Source organism: Lepidochelys olivacea (assembly GCF_965140295.1).
Source record: "Lepidochelys olivacea isolate rLepOli2 genome assembly, chromosome: 11".
Lineage (NCBI taxonomy): Eukaryota > Metazoa > Chordata > Testudines > Cheloniidae > Lepidochelys > Lepidochelys olivacea.
In genome coordinates, this window is record NC_140421.1 from 11034032 (window position 1) to 11055347 (window position 21316).

General features: G+C 42.9%; 1 protein-coding gene across 3 annotated transcripts in view; it reads left to right on the forward strand.

Moving 5' to 3' along the window:
- The first annotated feature begins 521 nt into the window (after positions 1 to 521).
- SEC22A (SEC22 homolog A, vesicle trafficking protein) overlaps positions 522 to 21316 on the forward strand; it is a 38125-nt gene continuing 17330 nt past the window's right edge. Inside the window, exons 1-6 of one of the 3 annotated variants that reach the window (XM_084643411.1) lie at positions 523 to 885; positions 4942 to 5019; positions 5676 to 5879; positions 9642 to 9746; positions 16399 to 16562; positions 17886 to 18080. In XM_084643411.1, coding sequence (XP_084499537.1) covers positions 4970 to 5019; positions 5676 to 5879; positions 9642 to 9746; positions 16399 to 16562; positions 17886 to 18080 — 718 coding nt within the window. In that variant the 5' untranslated portion in view covers positions 523 to 885; positions 4942 to 4969. Of the gene's footprint in view, positions 886 to 4941; positions 5020 to 5675; positions 5880 to 9641; positions 9747 to 16398; positions 16563 to 17885; positions 18081 to 21316 lie in introns of all 3 variants that reach the window. The other 2 variants (XM_084643410.1, XM_084643412.1) reach the window with 2 other exon arrangements.

Here is a 21316-nt window from a genome sequence, read left to right on the forward strand (position 1 = left end):
TCTTGTCAGGGGCTGGTAATGGGACGTGGAGACTTTTCACATCAAGCCCGGTTGCTTTCGCTGAGTTACCGGACGACTGTTTGGTGGTCCGTGTGAATAGTGTTGGAGCCGGTCTCAGTCCAGTCCCTGGTGCCAGCTGCCGCTGGGGCTGAGTTGGGAGTGTTGGTGGACTTGGCAGAAACACCAAGGATTATTACTTACTAGTTATATGACATTAAAACTTCACCAGGCACTTTATACACAGTGAAGGGGGGAGGGGCTGTCCACAAGCACCGGAGGGAGCGTTAGGAACCCAAGTCCCATTGAAAGCCAACAACTACTTGGGGGCCCTACTTCAGGGCCTCACCTTTCCCAGGCATCTATGGCAACGTTTCCAATATCCATAACTTCCTTAGCATCACAAATCGCTGACAACGTGACCCCCCCCGCACACCAGAGCAATGGCGGCTCGCCACGCCCCCCACAGAGCAATGGCGGCTCGCCACGCCCCCCACAGAGCAATGGCGGCCCAGGAGCCACGTCCCCACCGCCGCAGGGCAATAGGGGCCCAACCCCTTCTGAGTAACCGCGCCCCTGCAACCACCCCACATCACCAGAGAGCAACAGCAGCTCGACCACCGCCTCACCCCGCCGCCGAGCGCACCGGCCCGGGGAGCGTGCAGAGTCACGTGATATCCCCTCGCCCTGCCATTGATTGCTGCGGGGGCACGTAGATGGTTCCCACAATGCTTTGCGGCGGGCGGACGTGGTCCTGCCGCCGATGCCGCGGCTCCGGTGAGGCAGGGAGTTCGAAACGGTCGGCTACGCCTCGCAGAGCAGTTGCCTAGCAACAGACCCAGGCCCGCCCGACCAGCCGGCCGTGCGGGGTGCGCAGAGGCGGCTCAGGTGGGAACTGGGGCCGGGATGGGGCGGGGCGCCCCTCCCCCGGGGGCCTTGGGCGCGACAGCGATGGGCTTCCCCCGGGTGCAGGTAGGGGGGGCAGCATAGGGATGGGTCTCCTCCTCCCCGGGGACCTGGGCGCAAGTTGGGGGCACGGATAGGGATAGCAGTGGGGCGTGTGTGGGGGGGTTGGGGGTATTGCAATGGAGGCATTATTCCACCTGCCACTTGCCTGTCAGAGATAAGGAGGCATAAACCTGCCTACGGCCTCTTCCCCGTAGTGTAAGGTTGCCATAGGTGCCTTGGCATCTCCAAGCCCTGAGCGTGAGTACAAATGCTGCTCTGCAAAACAGCTGTGACCTGTGTTTCCTCCCACTCCTCCTTCCATGGACCCAGTGCCATGTTATGGGTGCAACACAGGGGGGTGTGTGTGTTGGGTAGTTGCTGTAGCCAAAAGTTTTTTTTAAGGTGCAGTTCGTGAGAGGGAGGCAGTCCACACACACACCCCCTCTCCCCCGTGATGTGGGTTGTCCATAACACCTCAGGATCAGGTTATTGTACTGCACTCTACATGGAATTACACAATGATATTACTTGGAAATGGAAACTAGTGCTGAACTTGGTAGCCTGCTTATTAAGCATAATTTTATAATTACAGGTTTCAGAGTAACAGCCGTGTTAGTCTGTATTCGCAAAAAGAAAAGGAGGACTTGTGGCACCTTAGAGACTAACCAATTTATTTGAGCATGAGCTTTCGTGAGCTACAGCTCACTTCATCGGATGCATACCGTGGAAACTGCAGCAGACTTTATATATACACAGAGACCATGAAACAATACCTCCTCCCACCCCACTGTCCTGCTGGTAATAGCTTATCTAAAGTGATCATCCAGTTGGGCCATTTCCAGCACAAATCCAGGTTTTCTCACCCTCCGCCGCCCCACACACAAACTCACTCTCCTGCTGGTAATAGCCCATCCAAAGTGACCACTCTCCCTACAATGTGTATGATAATCAAGGTGGGCCATTTCCAGCACAAATCCAGGTTTTCTCACCCTCCCACCCCCCTCCAAAAACCACACACACAAACTCACTCTCCTGCTGGTAATAGCTCATCCAAAGCGACCACTCTCCCTACAATGTGCATGATAATCAAGGTGGGCCATTTCCAGCACAAATACAGGTTTTCTCACCCCCCCACCCCCATACACACACAAACTCACTCTCCTGCTGGTAGTAGCTCATCCAAACTGACCACTCTCCTTACAATGTGCATGATAATCAGGGCGGGCCATTTCCAGCATAAATCCAAGTTTAACCAGAACGTCGGGGGGGGAGGAACAAGGGGAAACAGGCTACCTTGCATAATGACTTAGCCGCTCCCAGTCTCTATTTAAGCCTAAATTAATAGTATCCAATTTGCAAATGAATTCCAATTCAGCAGTTTCTCGCTGGAGTCTGGGTTTGAAGTTTTTTTGTTGTAAGATAGCGACCTTCATGTCTGTGATTGCGTGACCAGAGAGATTGAAGTGTTCTCCGACTGGTTTATGAATGTTATAATTCTTGACATGTGATTTGTGTCCATTTATTCTTTTACGTAGAGACTGTCCAGTTTGACCAATGTACATGGCAGAGGGGCATTGCTGGCACATGATGGCATATATCACATTGGTGGATATGCAGGTGAACGAGCCTCTGATAGCGTGGCTGATGTTATTAGGCCCTGTGATGGTGTCCCCTGAATAGATATGTGGGCACAGTTGGCAACGGGCTTTGTTGCAAGGATAGGTTCCTGGGTTAGTGGTTCTGTTGTGTGGTATGTGGTTGTTGGTGAGTATTTGCTTCAGGTTGGGGGGCTGTCTGTAGGCAAGGACTGGCCTGTCTCCCAAGATTTGTGAGAGTGTTGGGTCATCCTTCAGGATAGGTTGTAGATCCTCTGCATGAACTATTACCAGCAGGAGAGTGAGTTTGTGTGTGTATGGGGGTGGGGGGGGTGAGAAAACCTGTATTTGTGCTGGAAATGGCCCACCTTGATTATCATGCACATTGTAGGGAGAGTGGTCGCTTTGGATGAGCTATTACCGGCAGGAGAGTGAGTTTGTGTGTGTGGTTTTTGGAGGGGGGTGGGAGGGTGAGAAAACCTGGATTTGTGCTGGAAATGGCCCACCTTGATTATCATACACATTTTAAAGAGAGCGGTCACTTTGGATGGGCTATTACCAGCAGGAGAGTGAGTTTGTGTGTGGGGCGGCGGAGGGTGAGAAAACCTGGATTTGTGCTGGAAATGGCCCAACTTGATGATCACTTTAGATAAGCTATTACCAGCAGGAGCGTGGGGTGGGAGGAGGTATTGTTTCATGGTCTCTGTGTATATAATGTCTTCTGCAGTTTCCACAGTATGCATCCGATGAAGTGAGCTCTAGCTCATGAAAGCTCATGCTCAAATAAGTTTATAATTGAAGCTCATTACAACAGAGTTCCAGGAACTTCATTGGCTGTTAATAGACTTCTGCATGGATACCCAGGTTTTGGTGCTAACCTTCAAAGCATAAGTGGCCTGAGCCCTTGTAACCTGGGACATTGTTCTGTCCCCATTTTTTAGGGTGACCAGATGTCCCAATTTTATAGAGACAGTCCTGGATTTTGGGTATTTTTCTTATATAGGCTCCTATTACCCCCCACTCTCTTGGTCTGCCAGCAGCTAGATAATTGTTAACCACCTGGGAATGCTGCAAAGCCCATAACTTTTTATTTGGTGTATAAGGAGAGGCATATGGGCCGAGGGTTAGAGTGTAAGTTTACTTTATTTTCCTAATTGTATTTGATGGTGTCAGGGTGGAATGAGCAGCCCTTTATTTGTTGTATCGTTGTGTAGTGTATTTTAATTTATAAAATAGGCATCTGGAGCATACAATGTAAAGCTTTTATACAGTTAAGAAAATAAACTAATACATAGAAAATTGTGAAATAGTTAAGGCTGATAGACGACATGACACAAACCTAGAAAAAGCAAGAAAACAAGATGTTAAACCACCTTACAATACATAACAACAGGCACACACCTTACTATTCTCACAAGTACTGTACACCTTAACTCTGCCCTCTCAATCAGCCCCTCAGCAGGCAGCATTCTACCAAATTATCCTCTTACAAGTACTGTAGTGCAGTCTCTTTATCATGAAAGTGCAACTTACAAATGTAGGGTTTTTTTTTTACATAACTGCACTCAAAAACAAAACAATGTAAAACTTCAGCGCCTACAACTCTACTCAGTCCTACTTCTTGTTCAGCCAATCGCTAAGAGAAACAAGTTTGTTTATATTTACAGGAGATAATGCTGCCCCCTTCTTAATTACAGTGTCACCTAAAAGTGAGAACAGGCGTTCGCATGACACTGTTGTAGCTGGTGTCACAAGATATTTATATGCCAGATGCACTAAAGATTCATGTGCCTCTTCATGCTTCGGCCATCGTTCCAGAGGACATGCTTCCATGCTGATGAGGCTCGTTTAAAAAAATAATGTGTTACTTACATTTGTGACTGAACTCCTTGGGGGAGAATTGTATGTCTCCTGCTCTGTTTAACCCGTATTCTGCCCTATATTTCATGTTATAGCAGTCTCGGATGATGACCCAGCACATGTTGTTTGTTTTAAGAACACTTTCACTGCAAATTTGATAAAAAGCAAAGAAGATACTGATGTGAAATTTCTAAAGAGAGCTACAGCACTCAACCCAAGGTTTAAGAATCTGAAGTGCCTTCCAAAATCTGAGAGGGACGAGGTGTGGAGCATGCTTTCAGAAGTCGAAAAAGAGCAACACTCTGATGCAGAAACCACAGAACCTGAAAAAAGAAAATCAACCTTCTGCTGGTGGCATCTGACTTAGATAATGAAATTGAACATGCTTCGATCTGCACAGCTTTGGATTGTTATGGAGCAAAACCCGTGATCATCATGTCTCCTGGCATGGTAGTTGAAGCATGAAGGGACATATGAATCATAGTGCATCTGGCATATAAATATCTTGTGATGCCATGAGAATGTCTGTTCTCACTTTCAGGTGACACTGTAAACAAGAAGCGGGCAGCATGTTTCCTATGTTACTTTGGTTAAGTTACGTCAGTCTCCATTCAGCAAGGTACTTAAACGTGTGCCTAACTTAAAGCATATGCATAATCCCACTGAATTCAATAGAATTATTCACATGTTTATAGTTAGGCACTTCTTTAAATTTTTCTTTGGTCATGGCCTTATTCTCTCTGTATCTCAGTTCCCCATCTGTAAAATGGGAATAATAAAACTCCTTTGTCTGTCTTGCCTATGTAGACTTTAATCTCTTCGGGCAAGATCATCTCTTGATTAGTGAGACAAAGATTGTGGTATGTATAGCGCCTAGCAGTATGATCTTGATCTCAGTTAGTGCCTCTGGGCACTACTGTAAAAGAAATAATAAATAAAAAAAAATAGCAGGGCCTCAATCTGAGTGCTGTGGTAATACGAATAATACATATTAATAAGAGAAGTCAAAAGTCTGATTCTATGACCTGTTTGTGAGTCAGAGAGACTGGTAGGGACTACTCATCAGGACTTCTTTTGTGAGCTTAGGTTCAAGACTAAGCCCTTTGTGACTTGCCACGTATTAAGGCTGAACCAGGAATACAACCCATCAGCCTTGACTGAGAGTTACCTCATCTAGTCACCATATAGTAATGGTTTTGGCTGCATATTCAATTTTTGTTTATTTGTTTTAATTTTGTCTGATCTGCATTTCTGAATGTATTTGTTTTGTTTTAGGTTTTCATTAAATTGGTTGGCAATGTCTATGATCTTATGTGCCTCAGTGGTCCGTGTTAGAGATGGGCTCCCGCTATCTGCCTCTACAGATTATGAGCAAAGCATGGGAATGCAGCAATGTAGAAAATATTTTAAAACGCTCTCAAAGAAGCTTGCTCAGCTTCCTGATAGATGTATGCTGAAAGCTGGCCAGTATAATATAAGGTAAGAGTTTCTTTTTCTTCCTTGTAGCATTTCTGAGTGGTGTTTAGTTAACAGTTGCAGTGTAGAGGTAATGAATTAAATTAAGAATAACTATCAACAGTTATTTTTGTATTTGAAAATTGAAAGTTAAGACACATTAGACTTTAAAGACATTTATATTCTGGTGGAAATCCTAGTTTGAAGTAACCTGCATTGTTATAAATATTTAAATTATTGACCTACTAGAGTCTTGCAAGAATAAGCATTTTTAAGATTTATTCCATTATCCTATTGGTTTCAAGGTAGTTTGTAGATTAAAAGCCCCAGGAGCTCAGGAGACTTGTGATTAGTCCTTGGATATTCTTTGTTATGGTAGGTTTCAGAGTAACAGCTGTGTTAGTCTGTATTTGCAAAAAAAAAGGAGTACTTGTGGCACCTTAGAGACTAACCAATTTATTTGAGCATAAGCTTTCATGAGCTACAGCTCACTTCATCGGATGCATACTGTGGAAAGTGTAGAAGATCTTTTTATACACACAAAGCATGAAAAAATACCTCCCCCCACCCCACTCCCCTGCTGGTAATAGCTTATCTAAAGTGATCACTCTCCTTACAGTGTGTATGATAATCAAGATGGGCCATTTCCAGCACAAATCCAGGGTTTAACAAGAACGTCTGGGGGGGGGACGGGGGACGACAAGGGGAAATAGGTTACCTTGCATAATGACTTAGCCACTCCCAGTCTCTATTCAAGCCTAAGTTAATTGTATCCAATTTGCAAATGAATTCCAATTCAACAGTCTCTCGCTGGAGTCTGGTTTTGAAGTTTTTTTGTTGTAATATCGCAACTTTCATGTCTGTAATTGCGTGACCAGAGAGATTGAAGTGTTCTCCGACTGGTTTATGAATGTTATAATTCTTGACATGTGATTTGTGTCCATTTATTCTTTTACGTAGAGACTGTCCAGTTTGACCAATGTACATGGCAGAGGGGCATTGCTGGCACATGATGGCATATATCACATTGGTGGATGTGCAGGTGAACGAGCCTCTGATAGCGTGGCTGATGTTATTAGGCCCTGTGATGGTGTCCCCGAATAGATATGTGGGCACAGTTGGCAGCGGGCTTTGTTGCAAGGATAGGTTCCTGGGTTAGTGGTTCTGTTGTGTGGTATGTGGTTGTTGGTGAGTATTTGCTTCAGGTTGGGGGGCTGTCTGTAGGCAAGGACTGGCCTGTCTCCCAAGATTTGTGAGAGTGTTGGGTCATCCTTCAGGATAGGTTGTAGATCCTTAATAATGCGTTGGAGGGGTTTTAGTTGGGGGCTGAAGGTGAGGGCTAGTGGCGTTCTGTTATTTTCTTTGTTAGGCCTGTCCTGTAGTAGGTAACTTCTGGGAACTCTTCTGGCTCTATCAATCTGTTTCTTCACTTCCGCAGGTGGGTATTGTAGTCGTAAGAATGCTTGATAGAGATCTTGTAGGTGTTTGTCTCTGTCTGAGGGGTTGGAGCAAATGCGGTTTTATCGCAGAGCTTGGCTGTAGACGATGGATCGTGTCGTGTGGTCAGGGTGAAAGCTGGAGGCATGTAGGTAGGAATAGCGGTCAGTAGGTTTCCGGTATAGGGTGGTGTTCATGTGACCATCGTTTATTAGCACTTTAGTGTCCAGGAAGTGGATCTCTTGTGTGGACTGGACCAGGCTGAGGTTGATGGTGGGATGGAAATTGTTGAAATCATGGTTGAATTCCTCAAGGGCTTCTTTTCCATGGGTCCAGATGATGAAGATGTCATCAATATAGCGCAAGTAGAGTAGGGGAGTTAGGGGACGAGAGCTGAGGAAGCGTTGTTCTAAGTCAGTCATAAAAATGTTGGCATACTGTGGGGCCATGGGGGTACCCATAGCAGTACTGCTGATTTGAAGGTATACATTGTCCCCAAATGTAAAATAGTTATGGGTAAGGACAAAGTCATAAAGTTCAGCCACCAGGTTAGCCGTGACATTATCGGGGATAGTGTTCTTGATGGCTTGTAGTCCATCTTTGTGTGGAATGTTGGTGTAGAGGGCTTCTACATCCATAATGGCCAGGATGGTGTTTTCGGGAAGATCACCCGTGGACTGTAGTTTCCTCAGGAAGTCAGTGGTGTCTTGAAGGTAGCTGGGAGTGCTGGTAGCGTAGGGCCTGAGGAGGGAGTCTACATAGCCAGACAATCCTGCTGTCAGGGTGCCAATGCCTGAGATGATGGGGCGCCCAGGATTTCCAGGTTTATGGATCTTGGGTAGTAGATAGAATATCCCAGGTCGGGGTTCCAGGGGTGTGTTTGTGCGGATTTGATCTTCTGCTTTTTCAGGGAGTTTCTTGAGCAAATGCTGTAGTTTCTTTTGGTAACTCTCAGTGGGATCAGAGGGTAATGGCTTGTAGAAAGTGGTGTTGGAGAGCTGCCGAGCAGCCTCTTGTTCATATTCCGACCTATTCATGATGACAACAGCACCCCCTTTGTCAGCCTTTTTGATTATGGTGTCAGAGTTGTTTCTGAGGCTGTGGATGGCATTGTGTTCTGCACGGCTGAGGTTGTGGGGCAAGTGATGCTGCTTTTCCACAATTTCAGCCCGAAAGTTGTGATATTACAACAAAAAAACTTCAAAACCAGACTCCAGCGAGAAACTGTTGAATTGGAATTCATTTGTAAATTGGATACAATTAATTTAGGCTTGAATAGAGACTGGGAGTGGGTAAGTCATTATGCAAGGTAACCTATTTCCCCTCGTCCATCCCCGTGTCCCCCTCCCCAGACGTTCTTGTTAAACCCTGTATTTGTGCTGGAAATGGCCCACCTTGATTATCATACACATTGTAAGGAGAGTGATCACTTTAGATAAGCTGTTACCAGCAGGAGAGTGGGGTGGGGGGAGGTATTTTTTCATGCTTTGTGTATATAAAAAGATCTTCTACACTTTCCACAGTATGCATCTGATGAAGTGAGCTGTAGCTCATGAAAGCTTATGCTCAAATAAATTGGTTAGTCTCTAAGGTGCCACAAGCCTAGTTTATTAAATAACTGTTAATTAATAAACACCAAAATCTAATTTAGTTTTAATCTTTTATGTACTTTAGTTTCACTGTCCAAGCTGAGTAAAGTTTCCCTTATGGGTCTCATGAATTAACACATTGCTATTACATTTCTTTCCAGTACTTTGGGTAACTCTTTACATCACCTGAAACCTCTATCTTTTCCATCCCTCCCCATTTTTTTAGGTTGTACTCATATTTTAAAAAGTCTTGAAAATATTTTTACAAAGTTTTATAAAAGCATTTTCCTATGTATATCTGTGCTTTTCTATAATGCCCATCAGTGTAATTTTGGAGCTTCTCATGAACATATGCAGGATGTATCAATGAGGTAGAGGAAGTAAATTGTCCCAATTTATGGAGATGGGGAATTGCAGCACAGTAAAGGAAAGTGACTGAAGTCTGTGGCAGAGGTTTGAGTAGAATCCAGGGGTCCTGAAGCCCATCCAGCATTTTCACAATGGTGCCATTCATTCTCTTAAAACTTTTTTGGTTTGATTTTTACCAGGCTTAAAATTTGGATCTAAAGTATTTGACCGAGTCAGCATATTGGTGCTATGTAGTAAATATAACAATGCAGAATGTGTTCTTTTCCTCCATTGTAGTTTTGAAACAGGAAACTACTTGGATTATCCTGAAATAGTGATCAGCCTATAATGTTCACTTTTCAAATGCTTCTTGATATGTATTTTGTTTCTGGGTTTTTTTTTTTTTTTTTAGGTATCACTCACCAGAAAGGTGTTTCTGTGGGAATAGAGTTAGGGCAGGTCTACACTACACCGTTAATTATGTCAGTGTGTACACTACAGCCTTCCTCCTACCAATGTAAGTGTGCTACTATACTGATATAATAACTCCACCTCCACGAGACGTGTGAGGCTGATGTCAGTGTAGTTAGAACAACACTGTGTCCCTTAGATTGGCTGTCTTATCAGTTTCACGGCATGAGCTGTGAAATTAACAAGAAAGCCCCAGCTTCCCTGGAGAGCTGGGTGGCTGGACCCTGCTCCTGGCCAGGGTCCCTGAGCTGTGAAACTGACAAGACTGCAGGGCTCCCAGTGGGAAGGCAGGGGATATGGAGGGGGGAAGAAGCCAGGACAGTTGGACACCGCTCTCCAGTGGCGAGAAGCCCCAGGTGGCTTCGCCCTGCTCCCGGTGGGGGATGGGTAGGGGAGAAGCCCTGCGTGCCCCCTCCCCCCCCAGCGGAGAATGGGTAGGGCAGAAGCCCAGGGACTGAGGGGGGCAGCCCACCAGGAGCTTGTGGGGCAGGCAGGCTTTTGGCAGGGAGCTGCCAGCAGAGTTGAGAGCCCTACAATGCCCCTCTTAAGTCAGTGATAGTGCTTACGTTTATAATGGTGAGAGTAATTAACCATTGGAACGATTTACCAGGGGTTGTGGGAGATTTAAAATCAAGATTGGATGTTTTTCTGAAAGGTCTGCTCTGGAAATTATTTTTGGGAAGTTCTATGGCCTGTGTTGGCGCTTACAGTGGACGCACACCACTGACCCAAGTAGGGTAGTGTGGACACCCACCACGGCAGCAATTGCTGTGGTGGCTGCAAGTTGACCTGCACCTCTCAGGATCAGGCCATAGACAGCCTGAAATTTTCCAGTTTCAATTTCTCTGATTCAGCATGATTGGCAGGCTCAACTCAAGAAAGGCTCTTACAAAAGCAGGTCAGAAGTGCAGTGGAAGCTCTGCATGAAGAATCTTGCGCAGCACTTACCTTTGCTAATTCTGGCTCTAGCCAGTGTTGCCTGTGTGTCACTTTTTTGAGCATGAAATTAACCAAAATTGAAAGGTCAGGGATTCAATGTGTCTTTTCCCTCCAACCATTCAGCATACTGGATTAAAAAAAAACATTAGTTTTAGGAATGTTTTATGTGGCTGCTTAATGGTAGCTATTGTATTCTAATAACTTCTGTGGCTCACTGATGTAATGGTTTAATGTTATAACTATCACAACATATGAATAAAGGCTGCAGGGTTAGCCTCTCGGTTTATTTTAAAAACAGCCCCCCTAATTATCCTCTTCCCTCCTCCCCCAAATTTGTGCTTTTAACCTTATGTTTTGCTACTCGTAGCTATGTTTCAGACAACACAAAAAGAATAGTTTTCACAAAAGAAATATACACAGTGGCTGATATTTTTATCTCTGTGAATTAAGATAAATGCAAGCAATGAAACCTAAGCTATAGTTGTTACGATAGAGCAAATATCAATTCTTTGTGCATAAATGCAAATGAAAAAGTCAATATTTCCTCTTAGAAGTTAATGATCATTGCTTTAACTAATTATGCACTGGGGCTTTGACTTTATTAATAAATCTTGATACATCTATAATTTCTTTGACAACAGATAAACTAAAAAAACTTAAAAGAACTGGACATCAAGTGTAATCAAAGATTTTATTTATTTACCAATATAGACTGTGTAAAAAAAAAAAAAAAAAGTCTTGATATATAATGATTCGGCTGATTATTTTAAGCTGTATATGACAGATACTTTAACAAATTATTGTATTCGATTATTGGTTCATGAACAGAAGTTTCAAAATTAGTTGATGTCTAAATGAAATAGGTGTAGGTATATTCCAAATGTTTAATTGGAAGGGGGGAGATTTTCCAGTCTCTGGTCATCTTCATCTCCATCTCTGGATACTGATGAAACATCCCTTCTATGGAAGAGTTTAATACCCTTGCTTATAAAAAATAATTCTGATGAGCAGTTTTTTGCCTTTGGAATGCAACAGATGGCATGTTCTGCATTTATTCTAAATGTGCCATTCCCAGGGGACGATACCCATGTGTTTTCCCCCTCCCAAGGATTTTATCCTAATCTCCCTCTCTTCCACACATTAGTCAGTTGCAACACACTATACACTTTTATATGTATAACATAGCTTCTCATTCATTAATACAGTGCTGTTTAAAAGAAAGATATTATCTAAAAAGGTATGTCTACACTGTGAAATTAGGTCGATATTATAGAAGTCAATTTTTAGAAATCGATTTTATACAGTCAATTGTAAATGTCCACACTAAGCTCATTAAGTCGGCGGAGTGCGTCCTCACTACCTGGCTAGCATCGACTTACGGAGCGGTGCACTATGGGTAGCTATCCCACAGTTCCCTCAGTCTCTGCCACCCATTGGAATTCTGGGTTAAGCTCCCAATGCCTGATGAGGCAAAAACATTATCTCGGGTGGTTTTGGGTACATGTTGTCAGTCGCCCCTCCCTCCGTGAAAGGAACGGCAGACAATCGTTTTGTGCCTTTTTTCCGTGCGGATGCCATACTGCTTTCAGCAGACGGTAGAGTAGGACTGCTAACCGTTGTCATCCACCGCTTCGGCTGCAACTCCGCTCTGCTGCTATTGTCTCAATAGCGAATTTCTCCATGTTGTCTTTCATGGGCTCCTAGGTACGTGTGTTCTTCCTTGGGAAATGTGTGCAGTGCTAACCGTCGTCCTCCACCACTTCCGCTGCAACTCTGCTGTCCTGCTCTCATGAATCCACCTCGCAAGTCCTCTCGTCGTTCTCTGTAAATATCTATTATCGTGGCATCCGTCGTCAGCCACCGCTTCCACTGCAGCTCTGCTGTCCTGCAGACACCATACCACAGCAAGCATGGAGCCCGCTGAGATCACTGTGGCAGTTATGAGCATTGTAAACACCTCTCACATTATCCTGCAGTATGTGCAGAACCAGAACTCGCAAAAGCAGGTGAGGAGGTGACGGCAGCGCGGTGACGAGAGTGATGAGGACATGGACACAGACTTCTCTTAAAGGATTGGCCCCAGCAATTTGGACATCCTCGTGGCAATGGGGTAGGCTCATGCCTTGGAACGCCGATTCTGGGCACGTGAAACAAGCACAGACTGGTGGGACTGCATGGTGTTGCAGATCTGAGATGATTCCCAGTGGCTGCGAAACTTTCGCATGCGTAAGGGCACTTTCATGGAACTTTGTGACTTGCTTTCCCCTGCCCTGAAGTGCAAGAATACCAAGATGAGAGCAGCCCCCACAGTTCACAAGCGAGTGGCGATAACCCTCTGGAAGCTTGCAATGGCGGACAGCTACCGGTCAGTTGGGAATCAATTTGGAGTGGGCAAATCTACTGTGGGGGCTGCTGTGATCCATGTAGCCAACGCAATCACTGAGCTGCTACTATCAAGGGTAGTGACTCTGGGGACTGTGCAGGTCATAGTGGATGGCTTTTCTGCAATGGGATTCCCTAACTGTGGCGGGGCGATAGACGGAACGCATATCCCTATCTTGGGACTGGACCACCTTGGCAGCCAGTATGTAAACCGCAAGGGGTGCTTTTCAATGGTGCTGCAAGCACTGGTGGATCACAAGTGATAGTTCACCAACATCAACGCAGGGAAAGGCACATGACGCTCGTGTCTTCAGGAACTCTGGTCTGGTCTGGTTTGAACAGCTGCAGGAAGGGATTTACTTCCCAGACCAGAAAATCACTGTTGGGGATGTTGAAATGCCTATATGTATCCTTGAGGACCCAGCCTACCCCTTAATGCCATGGCTTATGAAGCCATACACAGGCAGCCTGGACAGTAGTCAGGAGCTGTTCAACTATAGGCTGAGCAAGGGCAGAATGGTGGTAGAATGTGCATGTGGACATTTAAAAATGCGCTGGTGCAGTTTACTGACTCGGTTAGACCTCAGCGAAACCAATATTCCCATTGTTATTGCTGCTTGCTGTGTGCTCCGCAATCTCTGTGAGAGTCAGGGGGAGACATTTATGGCGGGGTGGGAGGTTGAGGCAAATTGCCTGGCAACTGATTACACGCAGCCAGACGCCAGGGCGATTAGAAGAACATAGCAGGGTGCGCTGCGCATCGGAGAAGCTTTGAAAACCAGTTTCATGACTGGCCAGGCTACGGTGTGACAGTTCTGTTTGTTTCTCCTCGATGAAAACCTGCCCCCTTGGTTCACTCTACTTCCCTGTAAGCCAGCCGACCTCACCCCTTTGATCACTGCTTGCAGAGGCAATAAAGTCATTGTTGTTTCTAAATCATGCATTCTTTATTAATTCATCACACAAATAGGGGGATAGCTGCCAAGGTAGCCCGGGATGGGTGTGGAAGGAGGGAAGCATCGGGTGGGGTGGTGGATGAGGAGAGGAGAGAAGGACAAGGCCACACTGCACTTCAAAAATTATTGAATGCCCACCTTCTGTTGCTTGGGCAGTCCTCTGGGGTGGAGTGGTTGGGTGCCCAGAGGCCCCCCTCCCAGCATTCTTGGGCGTCTGGGTGAGGAGGCTATGGAACTTGGGTTATACAGGGGCTGCAGCAGGTCTGTGCTCCTGCTGCCTTTCCTGCAGCTCCACCAGACACCGGAGCATATCAGTTTGATCCCCCAGTAGCCTCAGCGTTGCATCCTGCCTCCTCTCATCACGCTGCCGCCACCTTTCCTCTTGCTCCTGCAACCTCTCCTCTTGCTCGTCCCTCCTGTCCTCGTGTTCATTTTCTGTTTTCCTGGACTCTGCCATTGTTTGCCTCCACACATTCTGCTGAGCTCTTTCAGTGCGGGAGGACTGCATGAGCTCAGAGAACATTTCATCGCGAGTGCAGTTTTTTCGCCTTATTATCTGCACTAGCTTCTGGGATGGAGATGATAGGGGGAGGGTTGAAACATTTGCAACTGCGGGAGGAAAAAAAGGGAGAGTAGTATTTTAAAAAGACACATTTTAGAGAACAATGGGTAGACTCTTTCACGGTGAACCAAGCTATTAACATTACATAGCATACGTGCTTTCGGTACAAGGTCGCATTTTGCCTCTCCCTCTTTGAGGGCCTGCTGGTTTGGTATGAGAGATCACACACGCAGGGCCAGGCAACAGAATTCGGCTTGCCATGGTAAGCCACAGTCTTTCGGCTTCTTCAACCTTCATAACATGTGGGGATGGTTTCAAACAGCAGCGCCCTCCTTTCCCATACTAAGCACCTGTTGGGTTGGCCTTTTAAGAGGAGGGGCTGTGGTTTTTGGGTTAATGTGCAGCACAAACCCAACTAACTCCCACTCTCCCTCCACCCCTCAATTCTCTGGGATGATCGCTTTGCCCCTCCTCCCACCGCGTGACTAGTATCAGGGAAGATCCCTGCCAGCCAAACGCGAACAGCTCAGTGTGAACGGCCCCCCCGCCACCACATGGCTAAAAGCGGGGATGATTTATTTTCAGCCACAGGCAAACAGCCCAGCAGGAATGGCCACCTCTGAATGTATCTTTAATAATATCCCTGGAGGATTTCCGCTCCATCCCCAGACACGTTAACAGACTTTTCCAGTAGCTGTACTGGCTGCGAATGCATCCCAAGTCTTCAAATTAATCATTAAACACACTTGCTTTTAAACCATGTATTATATTTACAAAGGTACACTCACCAGAGGTGCCTTGTCTGGCTTCATGGTCTGGGAGGCCACCTTGGAAGGGTATTGGCTCCAGGGTGATAAAAAGTTCCTGGCTGTCGGGGAGAATGGTTTCTCCACTTGCCTGTTGTGCGCTATCCTCCTCCTCCTCCTCCTCATCCTCGTCCCCAAAATCCTCATCCCTATTGTGTGAGACCTTGCAGGTGTCCACGGATGGGGGGGTAGTGGTAGGGGCACCCCCTAGAATTGCATGCAACTCATCATAGAAGCAGTCTGTCTGGGGCTCTGACCCGAAGTGGCCATTTGCCTCTTTGGTTTTTTGGTAGGCTTGCCTGAGCTCCTTAATTTTCACGCGGCACTGCTGCGGGTCCCTGTTATAGCCTCTGTCCATCACGCCCTTGGAAATTTTTTCAAATATATTGGCATTTCGTCTTTTGGAACAGAGTTCTGATAGCACAGATCGTCTCCCCATACAGCGATCAGATCCCATACCTCCCGTTCGGTCCATGCTGGAGCTTTTTTGCGAATCTGGGTCTGCATGGTCACCTGTGCTGATGAGCTCTGCATGGTCACCTCTGCTGATGAGCTCGCCACGCTGGCCAAACAGGGAATGAAATTCAAAAGTTACCAGTGCTTTTCCTGTGTACCTGGCTAGTGCATCTGAGTTGAAAGTGCTGTCCAGAGCAGTCACAATGGGGCACTCTGGGATAGCTTCCGGAGGCCAGTACCGTCAAATTGTGTCCACACTACCTCAAATTCAACCTGGCGATGTCGATTTCAGCGCTAATCCCCTCATCGGGGAGGAGTACAGAAATCGCTTTTAAGAGCCCTTTAAGTCGAGAAAAAATGGCTTTGTCGTGTGGACAGGTGCAGGGTTAAATCGATCTAACGCTGCTAAATTCGACCTAAACTCGTAGTGTAATTTTTCCCTAAAACAATCTCTGGCTTTTTCAATAAATATTAATGTCTTCATTACCCCATAGAAGTTTTTTGCTTCTCTGTTTATGGCATATGGAACCAGTCTTGCGAAGCTGTATGTTACATAGACTTAATTTTGAAATTTTAAAACCGTTTTTTAAATTATAGTTTTATTAGCTCTCTGGGAGTGAGCTACATGATGCTGTGCACTGAAAATTACCCCAGTGTTCTGGCTTTCTGCTTCCTGGATGAGCTTCAGAAAGAGTTCATCACCACATACAATATGATGAGGACAAATACTGCCATCCGGCCATACTGTTTCATAGAGTTTGGTAAGGATCTGACTGTTTACTACAATAACTCTTTCAAACCTAACTCAAATTCAACTAACTGTTTTAAAGAACGTACAACTTAAAACATACAAATCACAAATATTCAGCCAAGATTATGTTTAGTTAGCTTTAGGGTGATTTAGGGCCTAATCCAGCTCCCATTAAAGTCAATAGAAAGATTTCCATTGTCTTCGGTGGGAGTTGAATCAGTCTGTTAGAGCCTGATCCAAAGTCCATTGGGAATCTTTCCATTAACTTCAATAAGCTTTAGATCAGGTTCTGGTGAACAAATGTGGATGAGTTTAACTTCTGCCAGTTAGTAATTTGTTGAGATGTTTGACGTTATACCCGTATCAAAATACTGAACCTATAAGGACATTGAGCTTTGTAAGCCATTTCCAAACAAAAAAATCACAGTTATATGTTTGATCTTCACTGCGTAATAATTATTTGTTCAATGCGAAGAAAGGAAGTGAAGATTTTGATTTGCTTTGATACAGCTATGCATTGAATTTTCTGTGATTTGAGCTTCAAATACCTACTACATGTGGCATTACTTGTAGCATCTCTTGTAGTTTCTGCTGATATCTTCAATGGCTTAAAAATTATACCTTCATCTGGAGGTAAAAGAAACTAGTTTTATGTATTCTAACAAAATACACTTTAGACAGAGTAAAAGGAGTACAAGGTGCAGAAAAATATGGTACATACTAAATTCATTCGGTTTTCCAGTGCAGCTGATCAAGTCTGTTTTTTAAAGGTGTCTTTTAGAATAACCACTGTTTGCTTTCTTCCCTTTCTCCATCCTTCCATGTTTTTTCCTAGCTGTTAGTTTAGAGAGTAATTTCGTTATATTGGTGTGTTTACTGCTGGGGTGAGAAGATATAATGAAAGTATTCAGCCCTAATATTTTGCAATTTAAGTCACATTTTAGAATTAAGTGCATTTATATCTGAAAAAATAAATTACTTTATTTTTATAAGAATATTTGCTGAATTGAGAAAGAAACTAAAACTAGTGAAATAAATCCATTATATTAGCAGTGCTTTCAGTATCATGCCGTGGCAAGTCATTAGTTTATTCACAGTTGTTAGGTAATTAGATTTCTAGAGCTTAATTTTTGATACTGCGGAATTAATTAGTCCATGATATATTAGTCATAAAACAGAAATAGTATTAGAACGTTCCAAGATAAATGTAAGAATTTAAATAATAAATTTAAATTTGTGTATATGAGAAATATATGGCCCATAAAGCTTCACAGTCTGGAATGATTTAATTAACAATGTCTATAGGGATATATATTTTTTTAATTTTACACAGATAATTTTATTCAAAGGACCAAGCAGAGATATAATAACCCACGGTCTCTGTCGACAAAGATAAATCTTGCTGACATGCAGACAGAAATCAAGCTGAGACCACCTTATCAAATTTCCATGTCTGAACTTGGTTCAACTAATGGATTTGCACACTTATCTGCTGCAGAGTTTAAGGGTACTGGTAAGATATCTACTGGTGAGTTTGATACCTTAATTACTGTTATCCTTATGTGAACCAGATACAGAGACATATGTTTACTTTGCTTTTTTTTTTTTTTTTAAACAAAATGAAATATGGAAAATAATGCCAAACACGGTACTTTGTTAGTTGCTAGTCTGTATAAAGAACAATTGCCATGACATAGGATGTGTGTCATTGTTTAGCAGCTTGGCTTCAGTTAATTACTCTTTCCTTGCAGCTTTCATAGAGGGCAATTACTGATAGACTGGTTTCTAAATGAAAATATACAAGTGAAGGTAGACATTTAAATATACTTTTTTCTTTAATAAGACTCATAAATCAGTTAGTGATTTCTTTATAATGGGATCTGAAGGCATCATGAAAGCATTGTATTGCTGGGCATGTCATGACTACTGGATTCAGCGGGAAGAGCATCACATAGGGCAGGTCCTTGACATTCAAATTCAAAGTAATTATCCTGTTTAAATTCAGCACTCTTTAAAAAATGTTTGTACCTAGTACATCACATCAGTAATAGCATATCTTTATTTATTTTTGTCATGACAGTTCTGTTTTAGATTTTTTTTAGATCTAGATTTTTTTTAGATCTTGATTTTTTTCATTTAAATCATGAAAAGAATAAATTTTATAGGGTAACTTTTAAAGCACATATGATAACTAATGCACTGATGAGTTTGGATATTAGAGTACTATATACTGACATATGATCTAAACATTATCTTGTGATATTAAAAACACTTTCAAGCAGCTAAGCTCCAAATTTCGGTATTTCCCAGCAGAATAGAAGAATGAAAACAAGAACACAAAAACATTATACTAATGCATGGATTCTACAAATGAAACGGACTAGAGAAAGTGAAACAGAACAGTCTAGTTTCAATCTTCAAGTTCAGTGAAGTGAAAAAAATAGAATAAATGATGAAAATTTAATTTAAATGTTAAACATTTTTCATTTTTAAAAAGCTTTGGTCCTGATGCTCATCCACTTGGGCAGACTTCTGTACCAAACAGTTCATCTTTCAGGATTAGGGCCTGAATTAATGACATAAATGTGAACTCTTATTAAAGTATTGTAAAATAAGTGATCAGCTAAAATTTGTACACTTTTACAAATATTAACAGTCACTTTTAACTATTATGCTAGTAATTCTTTTTCAGTGATTACCTTAAACACTTCAGTTTCTTCTATTTCTGCTGTAGGTTTTCTCTCTACAGATGTAAAAATGCTGTTTTAGTTGAAAAAGGTACATTGCTAGGTGTTTGTTCAGCGCCCACCACAGTGGCGTTCTGATCCTAATTGAGACTTTTAGGAGCTATCAGAGTGCAAATAATTTATAGTTATAATGATTATAACATTGATACTGACAAAAAACCCCTAACTACTGCAACAACAAAGGAGAATGTGTAATCACATTCAAATTATTAGGACAGTGGTACCTCTCAAGGAATGCCATATACCTATGCTAAATCATCCAGAGCATTCCTAATATTGTTGGTGATTGATGGAGAAATGTGGAAAACATTGTGAGTACCACTTCTGCTTGTATATATGTACTCTGTATTTTTATTATAATTCTATTGACTCCTTCTTTTATCACTTCTGACACTTTCTTAAGAGTTAATCTCTTGCTACTTATTTAACAGCTTGATGTAATCCTGTCTCTGTGGAAGAGGTTATGGTGTCACAAGTGGAAGCAAATAAACTCAATAAAAATCATCTGGATGCAGTTTATGGTTAAAAGGAAAAATACCGAATGTCTATGGCACAGGCAGAATTATTTCTAAATAGATTATTTTTAAAAAGTGTTTTCAGGAAGCATTAGATGTTGTTTATGACACTGTTAGAATAAAAGATCCTCTGAGAACATAATAGCTTAAATTCAAATGCAGTAAGGCACCTTTCCTTCTCTTTTCCATTCTTCCTTTCTTTTATCTTTATCATGTTATCCCAAGTTAAGGATTTTTTTAAACTTTAAATCAGAAGTCAGAGTTCCCTTGCTGGTTTGTGCTTGACCTGATTGTTTTAGAAGTATTGCTTGCTGCCATTTCTCAATTTTCCTGTGACAATTCCATGAAATTAATTTTCATTTAATTAGTTTGTCCTTCTTCTCTATTTTACAAAATTTTCTCTTCTCTTCTTCCTTTCTGGAATCTGCCTGGCTGCAGACTCTCTCCCTCTCGAGGCCCATACATCCAAGAAGATCTCACATTGTTTTTTCTCCCAATATTTAAGTTTTAGCTGCCTTTTGCTCCTGACCATTGGATACTACAGTGTTTGGAGTGTAATTATTCCTTTAATATAAGCCTTTTACCTTAGAGCAGTTATAGAATTTCCCAGGACATCTGCTTGCTCAAGTATAAGCCTTCAACAGCTCCCAGAGTAGGGGCTTTCTTGAAAAATCTTCGCTGTCTGTCTGATACCTATGCAGCAGGCCAGACTTCCCCGTTTCTCTTCTGTTCCAAGGATAACTTTTCCAAATGTGAAAACAGCAAAGATCCAGACTAACACGGCTACCCCTCTGATACTTTTCCAAATGTGATCTGTCTTGCTCAATGTCCCATAATTCTTTTGTTTTCCCATTCAGATATGAGTTTTGCAGTGTGTGAGTTACATGTCTTAAACCACTTCAGCTAGTAAGTGGTGCTACGTAGACACACAGGCCAAATTCTATTTTGTTACACGAGTGTAACTTGAGAGCAGAATTTGACCCATTAACTTTAGCTGTAATCGTAAAGCATGTGGCATTACTAGCACAGATACAGCTGTTGGGCATTTTGGTGATGTTGAACAATATTTAGAGTCTAGGCCTATTAAAATGTTGTTGTTCAAATGATTGAAAATTGGAATCCTTTCTTTAGAGAACTACTGTTCTGTGTAATGAATAAATTAAAGCTATTTTTTAATGTTGGGGGTATGCATCATGAAAACTCCTGATAGTATTTTGCTTAAAAGATAATCTCAGATTTCATCATGCTTTAGAAATGTGGTGATAACATAACTGTTTTATGCATTTGTCTGGTTAGGGCAGATTTTAAATACTTTTAAAGCTTTTTTTTTTTTTTTTTTTTTTTAAATGTCAGTTCCTAAAGTTAAGGTATCTTCTATGTCATTAACTTTCCTACTTTTAAAATAAGGAATTCCAGTAGAACTGGTACAGTCTCTCAAATCAGTGGAACTAAGAGGAACTCTCTGTATAAATTAATAAAAATACTACATTGAGGTTTACATA